This window comes from Polypterus senegalus, chromosome 4, assembly GCF_016835505.1.
Source record: "Polypterus senegalus isolate Bchr_013 chromosome 4, ASM1683550v1, whole genome shotgun sequence".
Lineage (NCBI taxonomy): Eukaryota > Metazoa > Chordata > Cladistia > Polypteriformes > Polypteridae > Polypterus > Polypterus senegalus.
Genome location: NC_053157.1, coordinates 5119254 through 5144360, shown reverse-complemented (window position 1 = coordinate 5144360; position 25107 = coordinate 5119254). Strand labels below are relative to the sequence as shown.

Here is a 25107-nt window from a genome sequence, read left to right as displayed (position 1 = left end):
ACCAAAAAAAAATGTAAAATTAAGGTTCATATAATACACACAAGATCAAACTATTTATCTCATGCTGCTTTTTACGTGCTATTAGGAAAGCACAGCATACAACTGAGGATACACGAGGATACACACTGCATGTTTGAATTATTTTGACATGCTTGAAGCTCTGGCCTTATTTTAGTACTAGCAAAATACCCGCGCTTCGCAGCGAGAAGTAGTGTGTTAAAGAAGTTATGAAAACGATAAGGAAACATTTTAAAAATAACGTAACCTGATTGTCAATGTATTTGCTTTGTCACTGTTATGAGTGTTGCTGTCATCAAGGATTTGATTATCATTATTTCTTTCAATTAGATTTGCCTGCGAATATTTAGCGGCAGCGTGTCTATGAACTTGTGGATTCGCCTGGGAGTATTTAGCGACAGCGTCTCTATGAAGTTGTGGATTTGCCTGCTAGTATTCAGCGACAGCGTGTCTATTAACTTGCGGATTTTTCTGCGAGTATTTGGCAGCAACCTCACAAAGTTGTTTCCGTCTAGCTGCATCAGAAAATGTACCACAACGTCTGACACGCCTCCTTTTTACTGTTTCCTCACAGCTTGGATTGCTACTGTCATAATCGGTTTGAGTTTCATGGTTTGTTTCAATTACGTTAGTATTTGCAGGACTTGTGTTGAAGTGACATTCGGCATCTGTCAAGCGTTGTGAGCACACAACCAGTTTCATCGATAACTTCGCATCCACCTTTTGAGAGTTTAAACATTCATAAACATCAAAGTGTCCACTACTAAAATCATCACCTGTGAATCTAAGATGTTTAAGAGGCATTGGCGGTTGTTTAGCAGCAGCGTGTCTATGAACTTGTGGATTAGCCTGTGAGTATTTAGCGACAGCGTGTCTATTAACTTGTGGATTTTTCTGCGAGTATTTGGCAGCAGCGTCACAAAGTTGTTTCCGTCTAGCTGCATCAGAAAATGTAACACGACGTCTGACACGCCTCCTTTTTAGTGTTTTCTCACAGCTTGGATTGCTGATGGTGGACGGCCTTATATGGGCAGGCTGCCAACTACGTGGGAGGCGTGGTGATGGGGGACACAACTCCGCCTCACACGGTGACCGAGCTGCAGGCTATGGACGTATATATGTGCGTAAGTAGGATTCAGTTATGACCATTACATGTAGAATTTCGAAATGAAACCTGCCCAACTTTTGTAAGTAAGCTGTAAGGAATGAGCCTGCCAAATTTCAGCCTTCTACCTACAGAGGAAGCTGGAGAATTAGTGATGAGTGAGTCAGTCAGTGAGGGCTTTGCCTTTTATTAGTATAGATAAGGAATTGGAATCTGAATAGCATAAATGGTATACGTTCACATGACAATTTGTATGTAAGAACATTTTTAAAAAGTATAGTGTTTTAGAAAGCAGAACTTGGATACAACATGCCCAGATAAAAGGTTGCCATCAGGAAAGGCATCTGGATGTAAAAATTACATCAAAACCTGTATTGGAGTTTAAATTAAATAAATAAATAAAAAATAGTGACCCCAATATAAAAATGGGAATAGTTACCGGAGATGATAATGTCTACGGACAGGCGGCATGGTGGCACAGTGGCTGGGCTGCAGCCTCATAGTTAAAGCAATCAGTGTTCATGCTCGCATGTTCTCTCTTGTGTCCGTGTGAGTTCCCTCCGAGTGCTCCAGTTTCCTCCCACTGTCCAAAGACATGCAGTTTAGGTGGACTGTAGACACTAAATTGGCATGTTTGTTTGGTGTGTGTGTGTGTGTACCCAGTCCAGGGTTTGTTCCTGCCTTGTGCTAGTTGTGAGAAGCTCCAGGCCCAAGTGACATTTGTTGGGAATAACTGGGTTAGAAAACGAGAATGAAATGAAGTGTCTACAGACATCAACTATCAAAGTCAGTTAACTTTCTTAATGCCAGCGACACACTCACGCACTCACACACGCACCAGCCTTGGGGTGTATCTTATATCCGCTTAGTTAGCAAACGAGAGAACTACTTAATGGATTTAGAGTGGATTTTTTTTTTTCTAGAATTTGCTTGAACATTCTGGGTTGATTTTACGTCTTCTCTTAGCACGCTAAGAATCATAGTTTGCTTGCAGGAGTGATTTATTCGCGCTAATCTGAAACAGAGGCTGTGGGCCGAGGGGAGGGGGAGACGCTCTACCTCTGTGTTTTGGAGCGTAACTTGCTTTCGCTTAGCTAGCGATACCTTTTTGTTTGATTTTTAAAGTTTGTCTGTCCTGTTTTATTACTACGCGGGGTGGGGGGGTTGGGGGAGAGTGGCTAGTGCTATATAAATAAATGTTATTGTTGTTGCAGAGTTGGTCAAAAGCTCATCTACCAGCAGGACAACTCAAAGACAACCCAGGAGCAGCTTAGGGTCAACTCTGGGAATGTCCTTGAGTTGTCCAGATAGATCCGAGACTTGAACCCAATCGTGTCTGTAGGAATGCTGGCTCCGCTCATCACCTGTCCAATACCATTCCAGGACAATGACCCTAAACACAAAGGAAAGACAACAGAGGAGTGGCCAAGGGACGACTCTTACGAATGTTTTTGAGTGGCCGGTGCAGAGCACAGACTTGCACCCAATCTCTTGAGAGGCCTGAAAACTGTTGCCCACCGAAGATCAACGTCCAACTAGTTAGAGCTTGAAAGGAACTGCAGAGAAGAATGGCAGAAAATCCCCAAATCCAGGAGTGTAAAGTTTATTGTGTCAGACCCAAGACGACTCCGGGCTGGAATTGCTGAAAAAGGGGTGTACTTGTATCAATGGGATAGTTCCGTTTTTCTTATTTTAGTAAATTTGCAAAACTTTCTAAACTCCAGTTTTAATTTTGTCATTCCGGGGTACTGAGTGGTGCATGACGAGGGGGAAAAAAAGGAATTTAAACAATTTTAGTAATAATAATAATTCTTGGTGGCACAGTGGGTAGTGCTGCTGCCTAGCAGTTAGGAGACCTGGGTTCACTTCCTGGGTCCTCCCGGTGTGGAGTTTGCATGTTCTCCCCATGTCTGTGTGGGTTTCCTCCGGTTTCCTCCCACAGTCCAAAGACATGCAGGTTAGGTGTGTGTGTGCCCTGCCTGGGGTTTGTTTCCTGCCTTGTGGCCTGTGTTGGCTGAGATTGGCTCCAGCAGACCCCCGTGACCCTGTAGTTAGGATATAGTGGGTTGGATAATGGATGGATGGATGGATAATAATTCTTTGTATTTATATAGCACTTTTCTCACTACTCAAACCACTCAGCAATTGCAGGTTAAGGGCCTTGCTCAAGGACCCAACAGAGCAGAGTAGAGTCCCTTTTTGGCATTTACGGGATTCGAACCAGTGCAGATCCCTAGCCTCACAGCCACCACTCCGCCTAGAAGGTGGCAACAGAACAAAATGTGATCAAAGTGAAAAGGGGGCTGAAATCTTTGTGAAGGGGCAAGTTGATTAAAAAAATAAAAAAGGCAGGGCTTCTCTTTTAGGAACAAGAAAACCGGCAATGAAAGCAAAAGTGCAAAATGCCGTACTTACTCAGTGGCCATAAAGAGCGTCTGAATAATGCTGTTCATGTAGCACGTGTTTCCAAGGTTTATTAGGCCAGTTTTACCAGTTTCCGATTTTCCTGTGAGCCTTAAAAGACCTGAAGCTAAAGAATTTGACTGTGAAGTCCAGGCACTTTGATTCAGAACAAGTTTGATCTTCTCCTCGCTGGGTTTAGGAAGCTCCTTAAAAATGAAGTTACATGTAGACAAGAAAAAATAGAATCAGATAGATGCTTTATTAATCCCCAAGGGGAAATTCACATACTCCAGCAGCAGCAACATACTGATAAAAAAACAATATTAAATTAAACAGCAATAAAAGCGCAGTTGAAATTAAAAAATGCAAGGTGGAGAGTGCGAGGCAGGTATAACAGACAATAACTATGTATAATGTTAACGTCTACCCCCCACGGGTGGAACTGAAGAGTCGCTGAAGCTGCTCCTCTGTCTGGAGATGATCCTGTTCAGTGGATTCTCCATGATTGACAGGAGTCTGCTCAGTGCCCTTCGCTCTGCCATGGATGTCAGACTGTCCAGCTCTGTGCCTACAATAGAGCCTGCCATCCTCACCAGTTTGTCCCTCTTCTTTATGCTGCCTCCCCAGCACACCACAGTGTAGAAGAGGGCGTTCGCCACAACCGTCTGATAGAACATCTGCAGCATCTTATTGCAGATGTTGAAGGACGCCAGCCTTCTAAGGAAGTATAGTCTGCTCTGACCTTTCTTACACAGAGCATCAGTATTGGCAGTCCAGTCCAGTTTATCATCCAGCTGCACTCCCAGGTATTTATAGGTCTGCACCCTCTGCACACAGTCATCTCTGACATTTGACATTTTAACTTTTATTCATTATATTGGCTACTGAACTTCTATGATTAGAATGAAATATTGATATATTGCCATGTACTTTGAGCTTCCTCGTGCTTTATCATTTAAAACCTAAAGAATCATGCCTTGTGTTAAACGTAACACAAAACACTGATAAAAAGGTTTATGGCGTTTATGAAAAATTACTGAAATCAACTGCCTGGAATATCATGAGGAAGAAAGAACACACTGGTGGGCTCAGTTATCTGAAAGGGACTGGTGGGACAAGGAAGACCTCCACTGCTGAGGACAGAAGAAATCCTCACTGTGGTCAAGAAAAAGACCCAAACACCCGTGCAACAGACCAGAAACAGTCATCTGGGTGCTGATGTGGATGTGTCAGAGATGGCTTTCAGCAGAAGACTTCATGAACAGAAACACAGAGGCCACACTGTGAGATGCAAACCACTAAAACAGGACAGCCAGATCACAGTTTGTGAAAAAGGACTCCAAAGATCCTGTGGAATTCTGGGGAAAGGTCTTGTGGACAGATGAGATAAAGAAGAACCTCATCAGAGTGATGGTGAGAGCAAAGTGTGGAGACGAGAAGAAACTGCTAAAGCAGACCACCTCATCTGGGGGTGCGTTATGACTTGGGCATGTATGGCTGCCACAGGTCCTAGCACACTTGTCCTCAATGATGATGGAACAGCTGATGGCAGTGACGCAATGAATTCTAAGGTGCGTAGAAACATCTCATCGGCTCAAGTGTCAGTAGATGCCTCCAAAACTCATGGGATGGCACTAAAAAATGGAAAATTCTTGAATGGCAAAGTCAGTCACCCAATTTCAATCCAACTGAGCAGGCCTGAGGAGAACACATAAGGGGACAAGCCCACCGAAACAAGAAGGAGCTAAAGATGACTGCAGTAGATGCTTGTCATAGCATCAGCAAAGAAGATCCTCAGCACCTGGTGATGTCTATGAATCTCAGACTTCCAAGTCATCATTGTATGTGAGGTGATATGCGACAAAGAACTAAATATGACAATGGCATTAACAGACCTGCCATTGCCGTGTCCCAAACATTATGGTGCCCTGAAATGGTGGGGGGGTTGGGGGTTTGGGGGTTCTGGGGGTTGGGGGATAGCGTTGACTGTATAGAAAAAGTGTTGTGTGACTAAAATGTGCAAATCCCCTACAATGAAAGTCTGCAGCGTACACTTTAATGGCAAGCTCTGAATTGTTGGGATTTGTAATTTTAAACTGTGGAGAAAAGGGGGACAAAACAAACGGTTCTTTGCCCCAAACATTCAGGAGGTCCCAGTTGGTGTACAGCAGGGATGGGCAATGTCGGTCCTGGAGGGCTACAGGTTTTCATTCCAATCCAATTGCTTTATTATAAACCAATCCTTGCCAATGTCAGGCCTTATTTAATTCTATGACATGTTAGTCTGCAATGTAAGGTTCTTATACCGTAGATTTTTTTCCTTTCCAAGGATGTCATCTAAACGATTTGAAGCCTAAAACGGATCATTTTAAGTTTTCATTAAATCAAATACTGCATGATGAACACACACATATGTAAATAGAAACAAGCTAGATGGAGAACTGCTAGCAGCTTTGTCATTTACATCTTTTTGCTAATAAGGAGCCATTTAAACAGTCAAGATTGAAATAAGCAATTAAGGGGTGGGGGACCTTAACAAGCAAGACTACTAAAACGATGCATGTCTACAGACATCAACTATCAAAGTCAGTTAACTTTCTTAATGCCAGCGACACACTCACGCACTCACACACGCACCAGCCTTGGGGTGTATCTTATATCCGCTTAGTTAGCAAACGAGAGAACTACTTAATGGATTTAGATTGGATTTTTTTTTCTAGAATTTGCTTGAACATTCTGGGTTGATTTTACGTCTTCTCTTAGCACGCTAAGAATCATAGTTTGCTTGCAGGAGTGATTTATTCGTGCTAATCTGAAACAGAGGCTGTGGGCCGAGGGGAGGGGGAGACGCTCTACCTCTGTGTTTTGGAGCGTAACTTGCTTTCGCTTAGCTAGCGATACCTTTTTGTTTGATTTTTAAAGTTTGTCTGTCCTGTTTTACTACTACACGTAGAGTGGCTAGTGCTATATAAATAAATGTGATTGTTGTTGCAGAGTTGGTCAAAAGCTCATCTACCAGCAGGAAAACTCAAAGACAACCCAGGAGCAGCTTAGGGTCAACTCTGGGAATGTCCTTAAGCAATAAGAGCTTTATCAGCAGTAACTGACTTCTCATTAAGAAACTGGGTTGGAACAAAAACCTGCAGCCACTGCGGCCCTTTAGGACCGACATTGCCCACCCCTGGTGTACAGAAATTCTCTCTCTCTTAAACAATTCTGCATTTATGCACAAAACTCCACAAGTGGATTTTTGACATGGGGTTATGAGTGAACTGGAAAAGTTGGACATTAACAATAAGCAGGAAAGAGTACAATGTGAACAAATGTGATAATAAGGTGTCATATCTTCAAAGCAACAGACCTCAGAGCAATTGACAAAAAAAAAAAGCGCTAATAGATAATTAATTATTTTGGAAACAAGAGAAAAAAAATTAAAGATTAGCTTAAAAATAAGTATTACCAGTCAAAAGTTTGGGGTCTCCCAGAAATTTTCATGTATATGATAGAAACTGATAACTTTTTAATCTAGATACCATTAAGCTGATTTAAAAATATAACCAAGCCATTACTAGTACATATAATGGCCATTATTTCTTGACATTTATTACTGATATATGGCAGCAAAGCCCCGTTTTTGGCAGCAATCCCTTCAGTGTCCTAATGGTCAACTCCGTTACCTTATCCTCAATCAGTCTCAGTCAGTCATGTGCGTTGATGCCGATTGGATATTAGAGAAACCTTTCTAACAATATTAGCACCACTGACACCTGTTATTCTGTTCACTTGGGTTGCAAGGTACTGGCGTGCCTTAGGGTCCGCTCAGAGTTCAAAAATGGCCATAAGGAAAACAGCTTTCTCAAGAATGAAAGTTATTCCATGTGACAGACTGCCAAGAAACAGAAGATTTCATACAAAATGTCCAGTGAGAAGTCAAGCAAAATGACCTCTCTTATTGGCTCACTAAAAAGATTACAATATGCAAGCTTTCGAGGCAACTCAGGCCCCTTCTTCAGGCAAGATGTAATTGTTTTGTAATTGATAGTTTGTAACTGATGTGGAAAGCTTGCATATTGTAATCTTTTTAGTGAGCCAATAAAACGGGTAATTTTGCTTGACTTCACACTACATTCATAATGGCTAACAAGGTAGTACTACAGTACATTACTGTTCTTGAGAGAAGAGGGTAAGCTGGATCTAACCAGGACAGGAAAAGAACGCTGTTGCAGAGAACGCTGTGATTTGACATGTATTTACAGAAGAAGACAACTGAGGACCTGTAAAGTGTTTGTTTCTCAAACTACAGATTCTGATGTCCTTTTTCTCTTATGCAGTTGCCCATCTGGACCCTATCCTCCTTTTTGTATCCTGGTTAGATCCATTTTCCTTCATTACTATCACACATCTCCAATCGTGCAATCGGCCATTCTGCAGATTTAAATGGAGAAAAGTCACCACTCTGCTGATTGGTGCCATCGTGTGCACAGAAAGCAATGGAGAGAGATGACTAAGGAGATCAGAAGGAAAATGATAGAGCAGCATGTTAAAGGCAAAGGCTAGAAGATCATCTTCCGAGCAGCTTGATGTTACTGTGACAAAAGTTGCAAATATTATGAAGAAGAATAAGCTGCATGGGTCTGTAGCCCACCATCCCTGGATGCGGCTGCCAACAGGAAAATCGACTCCAGAATGGGCAGGAGGACAGTGAGAATGGGAGACAAAGACAACTTCCCAAGAGAACTGAACTCCGAGGTCGAGGTCCATCAGTGTCTGATCGCACCATCTGTCGTTTTTTTGAGTGACAGTGGGCTAAAAAAAAAAAAGAAGACCCAGGAGGACTCCAATAAAAAAAAAAAAAGGCCAGACTGGAATTTGGCCAAATGAAACAAAACTGGAGTTTTTCAGCAAGTCACATCAGCTCTATGTCGACTGTCACATACATGTGCACGTGTGAAGGGATAATTCTGTGCCAGACCAGGGGGTGGCAGAGTGCACTAATCCTACCTCTTTTTTCATCAGCAGACCAACCACGGGAAATTTCACCTGGACTCGAGGATGACGTCACTTCCCCTGCCCGACTTTAAAACCGCCATGTTTGCCTACTGTTGTTGTTCTATTGTTGGACTGAAGACTGTCGAGACATCTCATTTGGAACCAATCTTTCATTTTGGGAGCCTGATTCAAGTATACGGGTGGCTACTCCCAAACCTCTTCCTGTGATCGGTTCAATCAATTCACACTACGGAGTTGGGGGATTTAGGTTAATTGAGCAATATGATGAATCTTCTTCTTCCTCCTCTTCACCTTTTCCAAATTTTATGTGCGGTTGATGCTTTGTATGTGGTGGTCATTTACAACTGATTGGGATTCATCAACCTGTGCAGATATTTCAGTCAAATCTGCATTCAATGCAGAGCTTTTTTGTTGGACCATCTCTTATGTGCAAATATATTCATAAATTTACAAACATGAATGTTTCATGAATGAGACCCCGTGATTCCAAATGATTTATGCAGCAACTGAGAAAAGCCATTAAACACCTGAATAATTTTTGTCATGTATTTTATTCCTCTTCGTTTCCCGTACCACTAAAATTACGCCACTCGCCTCAAACAATTAATTTGGGCACCCAATGGATTACTGTGGGACTGGAGGGCTGCAGACTGAAGAAATCACCAAAGGACCTTATTAGAAGCAACTCAGCAGAAATGTAAAGTATTAAATGGTTATGTAAATTGTGTGGCCTGGCCCCCTGAGATGGAGTTCTTACCTTTATTGCTTCTAGGATATTCTCATAGAGATCAGGAAAACCAGAGTACTGGTACATCATACAGTGTATGAGCTCAGTAAATTGAACAAGAAACGCTTTACTGTTTGGAAGCCCATCACTCTTTAGCGACTGGACTAAATCCACAATATGTGGGACCACCTGCAAGACACAAAAGGGTTTGAAATGATTATGCATTACTATGAATAATATTATATATAGTCACAATAATACATACTGGTCATTAGCATTTATGAGTATTAATCAGTATTCCTAGCAATGAATATTATATACAGGGGGTGCCAAAAAGGAGTACCACATTTCAAACGTTTATTCTGGTTCACTTCCTGGGTCCTCCCTGCATGGAGTTTGCATGTTCTCCCCATGTGCGGGTTGGATAATGGATGGATGAATTTAGTGATTAAATATGAGTGGTCAGAGCAGAAGACACCTGGAAACCTCCCGTCTCGGGTTCAGATTCCACACTAAGTCGTCATTGTGCGTGGGCACATCTATTCGTGTATCTGCTTGTGTTTTCTAAAACAGTGGTGCCTCGGTTTGCGAGCATAATTCGTTCCGGAAACAAGCTCGCACTCCAAAGCACTCGTATATCAAAGTGAATTTCCCCATACGAAGTAATGGAAACTCAGTTGATTCGTTCCACAACCCAAAACTATTCATATCAAAATGATTAATACAAAATATGAGAGTAAAAATACATAAAACAAATTAACCTGCACTTTACCTTTGAAAAGAATCATGGCTGGTGTGAGTGAGTTTCTAAACTCTTGTGGGATTCCACCCAATGGGACGACATGCGGAAGAGCATCCCATAGCAACCGCAGTCTCCCAGCGCTATAGCAGTTCGCTGTAAAAAGATTGCGGACATGCTATAAGCGCCTGCCGTCAGTGGGTGATACAAGGAACATTATAAATGTGCAGGGCACAGTACTACTTGGCCATGACCCTGCCTGACTGCTGTGTCTGTGTATAGGAGAGTGGCAGATCCTGCTACAATAAATAACCCCGCTGTTGCTGTTTCAAGCTGAATAAAGTTGGTGGTGCAAGACGGGGACTCGCATGCATGCACGCGCGAACACACACACATGCAGTCACAATGCTGTAGTAAACAGTATACACTCGTACGGATGTTGACTATATGAGTGAGGCACGCTGACTCAGACAGAGAATAGGAGATGATTGCCCACAATCCCGCAGCAAGAGAGAGAGAGAGAGAAGAACCATCAGCTCAGTTGTGATTACATGACGCTTAGCAGACAAAGCGTACACGGACTACTCGTATTACAAGACGTCGCTTGTTTATCAAGTCAAAATTTATTAAAAATTTTAGCTCGTCTTGCAAAACACTCGTAAACGAAGTTACTCACAAACCGAGGTTCCACTGTATCTCCAAAGACACATGTCAAGCGTGCATGTGTCAGTACGTGTGCGGGTATGAGGAGTGTCCTTTTTTCTAATAGAATTTTTCTTCATATGTAAATTACACTAATACTGCCACCTGCTTAATCTAATTCATGGTCATGGTGGCTGGAGTTGCATCAGGTTCAAGGCAGGAACCCACTCAAGACAGTGTGCGCTAGTCCACCACAGAGCCCACTCACATGCACATCCAGGCCCAGCATTCACTAATTAATTAAACATGGTCATCTTTGGGCAGTGGAGGAAAAAATAAAAAATAAAACAGAGCACTTAGAGGAAAATGCACACAGATATGGGGAGAACACAAATCTTCAGTAGAAACATCACAAGTCTTGAGTAGACTCACCAAGTGGAAAGCCTCAGGAGAATGCTGGAAGCTCAGAAGCATGTGTGATAGAACAGCTAAAGCACCTTGTCTTACGATGGGGTACCAAAGACGATTAAAAACCTAAAGGGAAAAGGAAAATTAGCATTAGAAAGACCTCCGAAACATAGGACTGTCATGGCGAGAGCGTGTGGTTTGACTGTACAAATCCTGTTCAGATCCTGGACCTTTTAAAAAGACTAAGCAGCTTACAACATTATAAAGTTAAACCATAGTAACGTACTGAAAACTAAAAACCTGAATTTGCAAACAAGCTAAACAGCCGCCCAGTGTCCAAGATCAAGAAATAACTAACTAAGAGGGGACAGAAGAAGAAGATGATGAAGAAGATGATGATGAAGCAGAACCCTAAGAAAAACAGTGTACAGTGGAGGAAATAAGTATTGAACACGTCAATATTTTAACCAGTAAATCAGTTTTCAATGAGACTGTTCACACGAAATTCTCATCAGACACTGGTGTTAACTCAAGAAATCCACAAATATAAAGAATTCCCAACATTAAAGGGCATAAATAAAGGTCTGTGTAATAACGTGGAATGACGCCGGGGAAAAAGAATTGAAAACGCTAAGAAAAAGCAGCACACCCAGGCAAGGTGTTATTCCACAATTTCATGTGAGTAGCCTCAGTGAAAAGATATTTACTAGAAAAAAAAAATGTTGACCTGTTCCATACTTCTTTACCCCACTGTATGTATATATAAATGACGGCTGGCAGCTCAACCTGGCCTGGATGCCCAAAAGATGGAAGGATGGGAGAAAGTGGCTGCTTTAGGGCACGGCCTGACCCAACATACTAGATGGCAGCTCCTCTGGTTTACAGCGGTGCCCCGGATTCCCACAGAGCATCATGGGACTTGGGAGTACAGTATCTCAACCCTGTTGGGTACTGTGGGTGTTGCCAGGGGGTTCCTGTGGAAGAGACATGGGGCGTGATGTTTCCGCCTAACCCGGGTTTGGCTAGTATAAAAGGAAGGGACTGCACCTCACAGAAAAAAGCCAGAGTCGGGTGGTAGGCGGACGAAGCTTGTAGAAGGAGCGGAGGAGTAAAAAGAGAAGAGAAAGACAAAGAAGAAGAGAAAAAGAGAGGAAGAAAAGGACTGTGTGCTAGATTAGTTGGTGCTTGTGTACTGTGTTGTGAAGTGGGGAGCAAGAGAGAGAAAAAAAAACAAACAAAAAAATGCTTCCTCACCTGAATAAAATGTGTGCTATTGGGAAAGACTTGTGTCTCAGCTTCGGCTGTATGCGCCCTGGTGGTCCACAATGTCTATCTGAATGGCACACTGGATTAGCTCGTCTTTAGATTTGCTTGACAAGCTACTGGGAATGTTCTGTTAATCTATGGTGGCCAGTGTTCTGCTCTACATTGTGGTCTGCTTAGCGGGGTAACACAACACACTTTAAGAAAATAAAACTGATCAGGAAGGCCAATTGAAACTCAACTCACTGGAGGCAGTGGCAGAAAATAAGACAACAACAAACTCAGAGACTGACATACCTAACGCTGCTCATTCTCTCCATTGCCATGTTGTCCTGGAGCTCATTCAGTCGTTGGCCAATTCCACCGCGGTGCACTAGGAGGTGCTATTGCAGCTTTTTTGTTTTGCCTACAGCCATGTGAGCGGATAATCCCATCTTCCAACGTGCCGTTCCTCAAGATCTGCGCTGCTATCTGGAAGGTTGCCGGTTCAAATCTCGTTAAACTGCCTGAAGGGATCCTACTTCGTTGGGCCATTGAAAAAGGCCCACAAACCTGAAAATTGCTCCAAGGATGCTATACAATGGCTGGTTCTGCACTTTGACCCCCAAAGGTCAGGCGAAAAGACAATTCCTACTTCGGGATTACATATATATATATATATATATATATATATATATATATATATATATATATATATATACACAATTCTTTTCACGTTTGAAACGGAGATTACATATGACCACATCCTTCAATCATCTGCTCCATCCTATAATTCAGAATGCCTGTCGCCTTACACACCAAATCGTAACCTTAGATCTTCAAATGAGTGTCTGCTTAGAATTCCAAGAGCTAAACTTAAAAGAAGTGGTGAGGCGGACGGCCTTCTGCTGTTATGCACCTCAAATCTGGAATATGAGTTTACTGATAGAAATTATCCAGGCTAATACGGTGGAGAACTTTAAAAAAACTGCTAAAAACCTGTTATGGTAACATGGGTTTCTCATAACTTCATTTTAGTGTAACAGAATGTATATGCATTTAATTACATTTTTTTTTTATCACGGCTCAACTAAACCCTACTTTCTCTGCTGTTCTTTTTCCTGTTTTCTGTGGTGATGATCTGTGCCCCCACCATCGCCTGATCAGGGTGCCATGCAGTCCGTCTATTGATGGATTGAAGACCAGAGGTCCACATGACCATCATCATCATCTAATTCATCCAACTAAAGCCTGAAAGCCATGAGGACTGAGTGAGATCATTTATGGTAGGTAGAATGCCCAGTTGTACTTGTGGCCTCAGAACCCCTGCAGATTTTGTTTTTTGTTTTTTTTTCCTTTGACCCTCTGGAATTTTTTTGTTTTTTTCATTTCTCCCTGGCCATCAGACCTTATTTTATTCTTTGCTAATTAGTAGTGCCTTATTTCATTTTTATATTTTTCTTTCTTCATCTTGTAAAACACTTTGAGCTACACCACTTGTATGAAAATGTGCTCTAGAGATAAATGTTCTTGTAATCCCATTGTGATGGATGACTAAGGGCTTTGGGCCTGGGTGACACCACATATCCTTTGTCTCCATATATTGTATTATGCTATAGAAATTAAACAAACAAGGGGAAGTAACTGCTGATCAGTTACAAAATACGTAGAGAAACGCAACACTGTAGAATGAGAAAAGCAGATTTAATGATGTGGAGATCATAATTCTTTAAGGGCCAAAAAAAAGTAGCATTTTTGCAAATTCTAGCATAAAGTTAGAAGTGCAGTGTAAGGGCTCCTGACGTTAGTGGGGGGAAAAAAAGTGCTTCAGTAATGCATATGTTGACATTTCATAGAGTTTATTGGTTGTTATATGTGAAACACAGTAATTCCCTAATGGAAATTAGATTTGTGTGAAATATTACCCAAGATATCAAATATAATGCTGAAAGATAAATCGTCTTGGAGGTTTCTGCGCTGTTGTTGCCCAGAGTGCTCTCGCGTAATCAGGGATGCAATGAGGCTGTGATTACTGATAAAGACGGCGAGGAGCGGCCCGACTGTGCTCTGCTTGCTGCTCATACATAACTCGGCCATTAGTGGATAACTGCTTCTGCATTGCGAAATGGATGGCGGTATGACATTGTTTCACTGCAACACTAATGATAATTATAATAATAATTCTTTACATCTCTATTGTGCTTTTCTCACTACTCATAGTGCTTTAACTAGTGAGTGAGGTGCCACTTCAACTACCACTTACGTGCAGTATTCACCTGGACAGTGGGACGGCCGCCATTTTTATGCCAGTCTGCTCACCACATGTTAGCTGTTACGTGGTGAAGGGGTGAGAGAGACAGATAATTAGAGAGGGGGGTGGCCAGAATGACTAGACCATGGTGGGCAATTTAGCCTGGACATCGGGATACCCCCTACTCTTTATAAAAGATGCCCAGGTATCTTTAATGACCACAGAGAGTCAGGACCTCAGTTTTACATCAAATCTGAAGGGCAGTGCCATTTCAGTGTCTCTGTCACTGGGATGCAGATTCAGACCACAGGGTGAGCGTCCCCTGCTGATCTCACCAGCACCTCTTCAAGCAACAACCCAAGCTTTTCCCAGATGGTCTCCCATCCAAGTACTGGCCGGGCCTGAATGTGCTCAGCTTCAGGGTGGGTGACCTCCTCTGAAGTACAGGTTAAGCACAAAGTAAGTTGTTTAATAAAATAAAAAGGTTATTTTTGAAAGAGTCACATTGTTTCCAAAGGAATTAGGCACTGCAAGATCTGACTTGATACTCTTATCGTTTACATATTAGATCTAAAGAAATTTGACAACTGAGATACCATTCAGTCCATCAAGCCCCATTGTTTAGCTGGGTTCTGTGTTATAGCTCTTACATTGTAACGTAACGGCCTCCAGTGAGGAACTGTTGGCTGCTGAAACCTGTCCCAGAATCATAGATAATATAGAAAGTTCTGGAAATTTATTTCAAATAAAAAATGGAAATAGATGCAAATATAAAGACCATATACTCAATTGAAGCCCCTTTGGCAGCGATTATAGTCTCGAGTCTTTTTGGGTCTAAAGCAGTGGTCTCAAACTCTGGTCCTGTAGCTTGTACCCTTTAGAGCAGGGTTCTCAAACTCCGGTCCTGGAGGGCAGCAGTGGCTGGAGGTTTTCATTCTTTTCATTTCCTTTCATTTTAATTTTTAAGATTTGTCCCTTGAATTGCTTCATCGTCCCTCTGAATTCTTCATTTCTTTCCTTAAATGGCACCTAAACAGAAATGAATTGTGAAGTGAGCGAGCCAACAGAAGGCCAACTAAGTCAGGGCCTCAACCAGTTTCATAATGAGGTGCCAAGACTTGTCATTAATTAAACCCCTTCTTTAATTCCATGGCTTGTTGCTGCTCTCATTGTGCAATAGCAGACATGTCCGAAATTGTGGATTTTCTCTTTTCTAAGCACTCTGTTTTGGGGACCTGAGCAGATCAACATTGCTGAGCCCTCACCTTTCTTTATTTCGAGATATTGTGTGATGGTCACAGTTTGCTGCTCATGTTTTGGCTGATTTTGTATCTCATTGTTTGGCTGCTAATTAACACTAGAATTACCAGAGCCTACGAAAAAACTCGTAATTCCGTCCCACCTTAAACTGCTTCTTAAATCCCTTCACACCTCTCCGCCAGCGCCCTTTGTCTTCTAAATGTGCTGATAAAGAGAAGCCGGCTATTCCATCCCCCCACCAATTTAGAACGTGCACGAACTTCTCTCAGCTCATGCCTTGATTGAGTATCTGGGAGTGAAGTGGAGTTTTAGAGTGAAATAATAGATCGTTGTTTGGAACACACGCATTTCATGTCTGTTCCGTTTCTACAGTAATCTGTGTCAACACATTGTTAAAACAGAAACTTTTTTTATATTCTAGTAGTAGATGACAAAATGTAGGCATAAACTATATAATGTATGAAGCCTGAAGTCCAAATAGCAAAGAAACATTTTCACAAGAATAACACAATTGCACTTTTATTCAAACATATAACTGCAGAAAGAAAACGCCGCCTTAACATGCGACATTGACACCAGTTTACTATAACTGACTCTGTGGTTCAATAGATACAGCCCCGCTTGAATCAAGGGGTCACGGGTTCGATCCTGCGCCCCTCCCTTTTGAGAAGTAAACTGTTCTTAGTCTTACTGTTTTAGAATAAAAACATACTTTTGATTTCAGTCTGTAACAGCCGGTGCAATTTATGATCTTTGTAAAGGTTAGCTTTTTTTTTTTATTCACTTTTCACTCTCTCAGTCGCGTTCAGAATCAATCCATACAACCCCATCTGACACGGCTGTTTTCACTAAAGACGCGCTATAGCTCTGCAGTGTACCACGATGCATACTAACGCCCCCGGTTCTGACACACAAACGCTGGCGAAGCTGCCTTCTTCGTATCTCACCGTCACTTGCTTTTCTTTTTATTCAGTTTTATTGAGTGTTCCTGCCAGTCCCGCATGTTGCTGTATGCTTTTTCTTTTGCACCCAGGACATGCAGAAGAAAGAATGGTAAAGACCAACTTCGGCGCTATATGCAATCATCAGACACTCCCCATCTGCCCGTGTCACTCAAACACAGGAACATATATTGGTGTAAAAGTATAACAAAAGTGCACTTTTATTCAAGTGCACTTTTTCCATCGCTTTTCCTGTAAGAAGCAGTGTACACACTTCTCTCTATGCTGTGGTTTCTATTACACACCTGAAAGAAAGAGACAATATATGTGAAATATCCAGCATACAGCAACAGCGCGGGACTGGCAGGAACACTCAATAAAACTGAATAAAAAGAAAATCAAGTGACGGTGAGATATGAAGAAGACAGCTTCGCCAGCGCCTGTGTGTCAGAACCGGTGGGGGCGTTAGTATGCATCGTGGTACAGCACAGAGCTATAGCGTCTGTATTCTGTTTCTTTTGTACTCCAGGGCACGCAGAGGAGAGAATAGTAAAGAGCAGTAAGTTCGGCGCTATATGCAATCATCAGACACTCCCATCTGCCCGTTGTTTAGTTATACTTTTCAATACTTTTATACTGCTCAAACGGGCATGCTCAAAAATACACGTGTAATGCCACGAAAAGTGCACGCAGACACTTCATTTCGCAAACAAAACAAGTGCACTTTTATTCAAAACTACCTGTATAACCAAGAAAAAAGAAAGCAAGTTACAGTAGGCGATTGATACGACATCTTGCATGGTGCAATGCTAAGAAGTGAAGATTTTCATTCCGTGCTATATAAAATCATCACATTCAAATATTAACAGTTCCCACACACCCAAGGACCGTCCTTCCTACATTTACGACACGTGTACTTGTTGCCGTGTACACACCTCTCTGTGCTATGGTTTCTATTACACTGAATGAGCACCTGACACTGTACTTTCTTCCCTGGGGGAAGGTCCCGCATCAGAGAATTTCCAGTTCCTGCATAAATTCACACCCGATCTGACGCTGTTCGCTTTCAAATAATATTGCATTAGTGCGATTATATTTTCACATATATTGTCTTTCTTTCAGGTGTGTAATAGAAACCACAGCATAGAGAGAAGTGTGTACACTGCTTCTTACAGGAAAAGGCGATGGAAAAAGTGCACTTGAATAAAAGTGCACTTTTGTTATACTTTTACACCAATATATGTTCCTGTGTTTGAACGACACGGGCAGATGGGGAGTGTCTGATGATTGCATATAGCGCGGTTGGTCTTTACCATTCTTTCTTCTGCATGTCCTGGGTGCAAAAGAAAAGCATACAGCAACATGCGGGACTGGCAGGAACACTCAATAAAACTGAATAAAAAGAAAAGCAAGTGACGGTGAGAGATAAGAAGGCAGCTTCGCCAGCGCTTGTGTGTCAGAACCGGTGGGGCGTTAGTATGCATCGTGGTACACTGCAGAGCTATAGCGCGTCTTTAGTGAAAACAGCCGTGTCAGATGGGGTTGTATGGATTGATTCTGAAGCGACTGAGAGAGTGAAAAGTGAATAAAAAAAAAAAGCTAACCTTTACAAAGATCATAAATTGCACGGCTGTTACAGACTGAAATCAAATGTATGTTTTTATTCTAAAACAGTAAGACTAAGAACAGTTTACTTCTCAAAAGGGAGGGGCGCAGGATCGAACCCGTGACCCCTTGATTCCAAGCGGGGGCTGTATCTATTGAACCACAGAGTCAGTTATAGTAAACTGGTGTCAATGTCGCATGTTAAGGCGGCGTTTTCTTTCTGCAGTTATATGTTTGAATAAAAGTGCAATTGTGTTATTCTTGTGAAAATGTTTCTTTGCTATTTGGACTTCAGGCTTCATACATTATATAGTTTATGCCTACATTTTGTCATCTACTACTAGAATATAAAAAAAGTTTCTGTTTTAACAATGTGTTGACACAGATTACTGTAGAAACGGAACAGACATGAAATGCGTGTGTTCCAAACAACGATCTATTATTTCACTCTAAAACTCCACTTCACTCCCAGATACTCAATCAAGGCATGAGCTGAGAGAAGTTCGTGCACGTTCTAAATTGGTGGGGGGATAGAATAGCCGGCTTCTCTTTATCAGCACATTTAGAGAACAAAGGGCGCTGGCGGAGAGGTGTGAAGGGATTTAAGAAGCAGTTTAAGGTGGGACGGAATTACGAGTTTTTTCGTAGGCTCTGGTAATTCTAGTGTTAAGGAAAACGAAACAATTAAGGGTCCTGAGTCAATTAAAATGAATTCAAAAGAAGTCAATTAGCAGCAAAAACAGGTCACTAATTAAGAAAAGGGTTACAATGAAAACATGCAGCCACTGCGGCTCTCCAGGACTGGAGTTGGGGACCCCTGGTCCGAAGTGACCAAATTTGCACACCTGGATTTGGGGATTTTCTGTCACTCTTCTCCGCAGATCCTCTCCAGTCTTATCAGACTGGATGAAGACTGTCGGCGGACATCAATTTTCAGGTTTCTCTAGAGTTGTCCGATTGGGTTGTCTGGCAACTCAAAACACTTTCCCGGAGTTGGTCCTAAGACACTCCTGTGTTGTCTTTGCTTTGTCCCGTTGCAAGAAGAATTTTTTGGCCACTCTAACATCCAGCGCACTCTGGGGCAGGTTTTCATTAAGGATGTCTCTGTACTTTGCTCTGTTCAGCTTTCACTCAGGCCTACCTTATCTCCCAATCCCAGTGGCTAAAAACAAGACCACAGCATGATGCTGCCACCACCACGTTTCACCAACGGAATGGGAGTGCACAGATGATCTGGAAAGTAATATAGATAACAAGTTGGTTAAGTTTGCAGATGATACCAAGCTACACGGATTGTCAGATAATCTGGAATCCATTGAATCATCACAGAGGGACCTGGACAGAAGACAGGCCTGTGGACAGATTTGTGGCAGATAAAATTTGCACAGGTGATGAGTGGAGCCATGATTGAGTTCAAGTCCATGATATGTCTGGACAACTCGAGGACATTCTCAGTTTTGTCCCTAAGTGACTTATGTGTTGTCTTTGCTTTGTTCTGTAGGATGATGAACTTCTGGCCCACTCTATGGTCCAGAGCACCCTGAAGCAGATCTTCATTAACTCTTTCAGGCTGGATGTCGACTTTTGTCGAAATTCAGAAGTAGAGGACGGGAATCAGCTGTAAACTATGACAAAACTTGCTGTTATTTTTAGTTTGACTCTCTTTGCTAGAAGGAAAGTTAGCTTCAGTGATCTGATCTCGATTCCCTGTGCGTGCATTATTAGGCAAGAGACCAAAGCAATTGGGCAAAGAAAAATTCTCCTTGGATTAGGGGTGTGCGATATTGGACAAAAAAAAAAAAAAAAAATCTCGATATTTTCTGAGACTTTGACGAGAACAATAATTCCAAGATAATGTAATGTATTATTTGAAATTATATTGAATTATATTTTTGTCATCTATAGCTTTACTTATCGGGTCTTTTTGTACTTTTAAATGTCATAATAAATAACATCAATTTAACCTAAACTGCATTTTATAGAGGAACCCCAAATTACTCTCCAATCGCAATATGAAGCCTATGCCCAAAACAGGGTAGCCTCTTCCAGTTTTTAATCCGTAGTGCACTGACAACGTTAGCCTCGCTTTCTGTTTTCATGCAAACCATGCGGTCTTCTTGCAGTGATCATGATGCCAGCGCATCTTTCAGACCTTGCGCAATGATGTCGCCAGTATGATCTTGTGGGAAGTAGGATGTTTGCAAACAGAAGCTTTGCAGTTGCCAGTTTTCATCAATGAAATGCACCGTCAGGGAAAGGTATGACTCGGATGTTCGGCTTCACCATAAATCCATTGTTGTGGCAAAATGTAAAACCTTTTGCAGTTTATGCGTCGGAGTTTGGCGACACGAATCATACAACTTAGGCAGAGCTGTTTGACTTAAATATTTTCGGTCAGGCAGTGTGTTCCTTGGGTCTAAAGTATTCAATAGTTGTTTAAAACCATCTCTCTTAACCACTTGAATTGGCACCATATCTTTTGCAATGTACTTGGTGACGGCGTTTGTTATGTCATGCCATCTCTTGCTTTTCTTGTCGTAAGACACTTTTTTTGCAGAATGAGTCAGCTAAAGTTTGCCGAGTGTGTTTTTGTGCTTGTACCTTGGTTACTTTAGACTTGTGCTGGACAGTTGGCTCCTTAAGTTTTTCATATTCTTCGTATTCTGTGCAGTGGTTAGTTCGCAAATGGTGAAACAAGTTAGTTGTCTTTAACGGCAGCCGATTTACCACATAGTTTGCAGATTGCCATCTTTTGAGCAACATCAGTCTTTTCAAAACCAAACCACTGCCATGCGAGTGAGAATGAACGATGTCTGGCAATTAACTCTGACGACGTAGATGGCGAGGCTGTTTTATCATCTGGTGCTGTTTGTTCACTCATTTTGAGGCAGGGAGCGACGCTAACTTGTGGCTTGCTGGACGTTCACGGCATGCAACTCACTTTGCGCACGCGCAGTGGTCTATACTGTTGCATTAGTGAATGAACTCTTTCTTTTTTTTTGCAAAGCGAGTTACATACTCGATAATTTAATTCCGCACATTGTTAAAACAGCAATTAAGATATAATGGTAAACGATGTATATCGCGCACACCTACCGTGGATGATGTTTTGCGTACTGTCGTTGAATTGGACTTCTCAGACTCCGATTTTGATGCAAGTGATCTGGAGTTGGAGATCCAAAATGAAAGTGAGGTACCAGCATCAGCTGATCGTGGCGCTGAACATGTTCATGTAACTTGATGCGTATACAGCAACGCTCACCTGGGAGGACCAACACTTACGATGACACAAATTACAAACCAGATTGCATTGCCTTGTGACTGCCACCGCTGGCCACACGCAGCTGCTGTTGCCAGAAACCATGAACAGGCACTGATATCAACTACAGCATATAAAGTGTAAGAGCCATTTCCTTATTACATTAAAAATCATAAATGTTTTACTAAATGATAGTTCATAATCTACGGGAGGTTCCTATAACCCCATAAGTTGAACTGAATTGGTATATTCTAGCTATTTCTAACTTCTCTGACTAAACATTATTCTCAGTTAGTGAGCAGCCTTGCCATGTGTAAGGTGTAGAGGGCAGATGGTTTTAAACCATGCCTTTTGTGCCTTGCGTACCTTGTGTGAGTATTTTATGTGCTAAGTAACATATAAGACAAAGCACTTAATTGAAAGTGCTGCACCGTACGTTTAAAGCGCACAGAAGAAGAAGTTAAGAATCTTTTAAGTACAGAAACAACTAAAGTTTTACAAGGAAAGCTAAGTTTAGAGAAGATACATTTTTTCTTTTTTTTTTTGTCTTTTATTCTACGTGTGTAACAACTTTTTTTTTAATCTTGTGTGGATTGTTTGCTTTGAATTTTCACTAAATATTTTAAAACAAACTTTTGGACAGAGATTTCTTTCGGCACCCATTTTACCCGTGCTTGAACTCGCCTGACACTCCTGTAGCTACACACAGCAAGAGATGTTTATGTTGATTTACTGTACGTATGAAACAATTTTAGAAAACTGAGATCTTTGGAAAAAATATTCAGCCCTCAAAGAGTTAAGGATATCTCTGTATTTTGCTCTGTTCAGTTTTCCTTCAACCAGATCTAGGATCACAATCCCCATCCCTAAATAAACATCCCCACAGCATTAAGCAGCCATCATGGATAGGAATATAAATAACAAATTGGTTCAGTCTGCAGATGATACCAAGCTATGTGCATTGTTGCATAGTTGAGAATCCATTGAATCATCACAGAGGGACTTGGACAGCACACAGGCTTAGGCGGATTTGTGTCAAATTAAATTTAATGTCTGTAAATGTAAAGAATTACACGTAGGAAGTAAAAATGTGAGGTTTGAATACACAATGGGAGGTCTGAAAATCGAGAGTACACCTTATGAGAAGAATTTAGGAGTCACAATGGACTCTAAGCTATCGACTTCCCAACAGTTTTCAGAAGCCATTAAGAAGGCTAACAGACTTTCAGGTTATATATATCGCCTTGATGTGTGGAGTACAAGTCACAGGAGGTTCTGCTCAAGCTTTATAACACACTGGTGAGGCCTCATCTGGAGTACGGTGGGCAGTTTTAGTCTACAAAAAGGACATAAGAGCAGTAGTAAGAGTCCAGAGAAGAGGGACTAGGCTGATTCAGGGCTACAGGGGATGAGTTACGAGGAAAAATTAAAAGAGCGGAGTCTTTACAGTTTAAGCAAAAGAAGAGGAGACATGATTGAAGTGTTTAAAATCATGAAGGGAATTAGTCCAGTGGATCACGTCGGTGACTTTAAAATGAGGTTGTCAAGAACACAGGGACACATTTGGAAACTTGAGGAAATTTTGCACAAACATTAGGAAGTTTTGAACCACAGACACATAGAATAAGTGACCAAGTAGTGTGGTAGACAGAAAGACTTTGGGGACTTTCAAAACTTGACTTTTTTTGTTTTAATAGGCTGGCGAGCTTTGTTGGGCTGAATGGCCTGCTCTCGTCCAGATTGTTCAAATGTTCTAATAGAAGGACAGAGAAGGACATCAATCCAATGAATTGACTACAGGTGGGCGCCAGACACCTCAACAATGATCAACAATGTGGGACGCAGCGGAGCTAAAGCAAAGTCTCTGAACCCTTGTGTTAATGTGAAATTTCCAATTTTAACACATTTGCAAAAATTTCTCTTTGTTATTCTGGGGTGTGGAGTTTTGCTTAATAAGGGGAAAAATTATATTAAACAATTTTAACCTAAGTCTACAACATAACAAAATGTAAAAAAGTAAAAAAGGTCTGAATACATTATGAATGCACTGTAGACCACATATACACACAGGGTACGTCCAAATTCATATTTTCTTCTCTCTGTAACATCATACAAAATCCATGAACTCCTTAAGTTCACTTCTTAGAATATTTTTTAGCCCCAAATCAATACGCTTTCTAATGCAATCCATCATTTGATTACACAGAGGGCACAGCATCATAAAACTGCACACAAAAAGCTAAAGGGCCTATTTTGGCAGGCGGCTCCCACCTCTCACACACCTACCAGTTCAATTTTCAGCAGAGTGACATCGATGAGAATAGTGAACTTCTGTACCGCTGCCAGTCCCTTTAGCAGCGCAATCACCCACGTCTCCACGTGATGAGCAAGAGGCCATGACAGCCAGTCAATCATCCTGAAAATGGAAGGGGCAAAGGAGACAAAAATAAAAAATACATATTAATAACACAGAAGCAACTATTCTGCTTATCTAACAATGTCATCAGCAGCTATGGAGCCGATAGATACAGTGTCCTCCGTAAAGTTTAAGACAAAGACTCATTTTTCCTTGATTTATCCCTCTCCTCCACAGTTTAAAATTACAAATTAAACACTTCAGACGTGCACATTGCAGGCACTGTTTCTACACGGTAGCTGGGGTGCCAATATTGCCACCAAGTTTTCTCTGTAAGTTGGAGGACCTACCTGCTTGCAGGGCAGGATGCGGGTTAACGTCACAATTGCAGGTTAAGGGCCCAATGGAGTAGAGTCACTCCTGGCGTTCGAACCGGCAACCTTCCAGACACAGATCCCTAACATCAGAGCCATAACTCCACCCATAATATTTAAGATGGCTGAATGCAATTGCTGGTGTTCCAAGATTTCAGATTCAAGCACACAACTTTTTGCAGTAGTAGCTAGTAGTAGTAGTAGTAGTTTCTTTTTCCGGTTTCTTTGTGCCACCACCACCTACTCAAAGCTTCATGATGCTCCAACAATGATGGACGGATTAAAAGGCAGAAGTCTTCGTGACCATCATCATCATCAAGTCCTTCCGTGAGAATCCTAAATCCAAAGAGGACTGTTTCATTTATGTTAGGTAGAATGCCCAGAGGGGACTGGGCGGTCTCATGGTCTGGAATCCCTACACATTTTATTTTTTCTCCAGCCGTCTGGAGTTTTTGTTTTTCTGTCCCCCCTGGCCATTGAACCTTACTCTTATTCGATGTTAATTAATGTTGATTTATTTTGTTTTATAATTGTATCTTTCATTTTTCTATTCTTTAATATGTAAAGCACTTTGAGCTACTGTTTGTATGAAAATGTGCTATATAAATAAATGTTGTTGAGTTTCTACTGTTGATAATGGCATTGGGTCACAGAGGGCCACCTGTGCGTCAATCAAACTCGATCCCCACCAATCTCACAATCACGCTTGACTCACTTTGGTGTCTAATGTTACCCCAGAGAAGATGTACTACATTACCTTTCTTGTC

The 25107-nt window shown here is 41.6% G+C and overlaps 1 protein-coding gene across 2 annotated transcripts in view; it reads right to left on the bottom strand.

Annotated features, from left to right (window-relative positions):
• The window catches only part of usp38 (ubiquitin specific peptidase 38), an 83600-nt gene that overhangs the window by 31839 nt on the left and 26654 nt on the right, over positions 1 to 25107 (bottom strand). For both annotated transcript variants that reach the window (XM_039750190.1, XM_039750191.1), the window contains exons 4-7: positions 23897 to 24026; positions 11077 to 11178; positions 9294 to 9452; positions 3539 to 3732 (exon numbers count right to left, since the gene is read on the bottom strand). In XM_039750190.1, coding sequence (XP_039606124.1) covers positions 3539 to 3732; positions 9294 to 9452; positions 11077 to 11178; positions 23897 to 24026 — 585 coding nt within the window. The remainder of the gene's footprint in view (positions 1 to 3538; positions 3733 to 9293; positions 9453 to 11076; positions 11179 to 23896; positions 24027 to 25107) is intronic.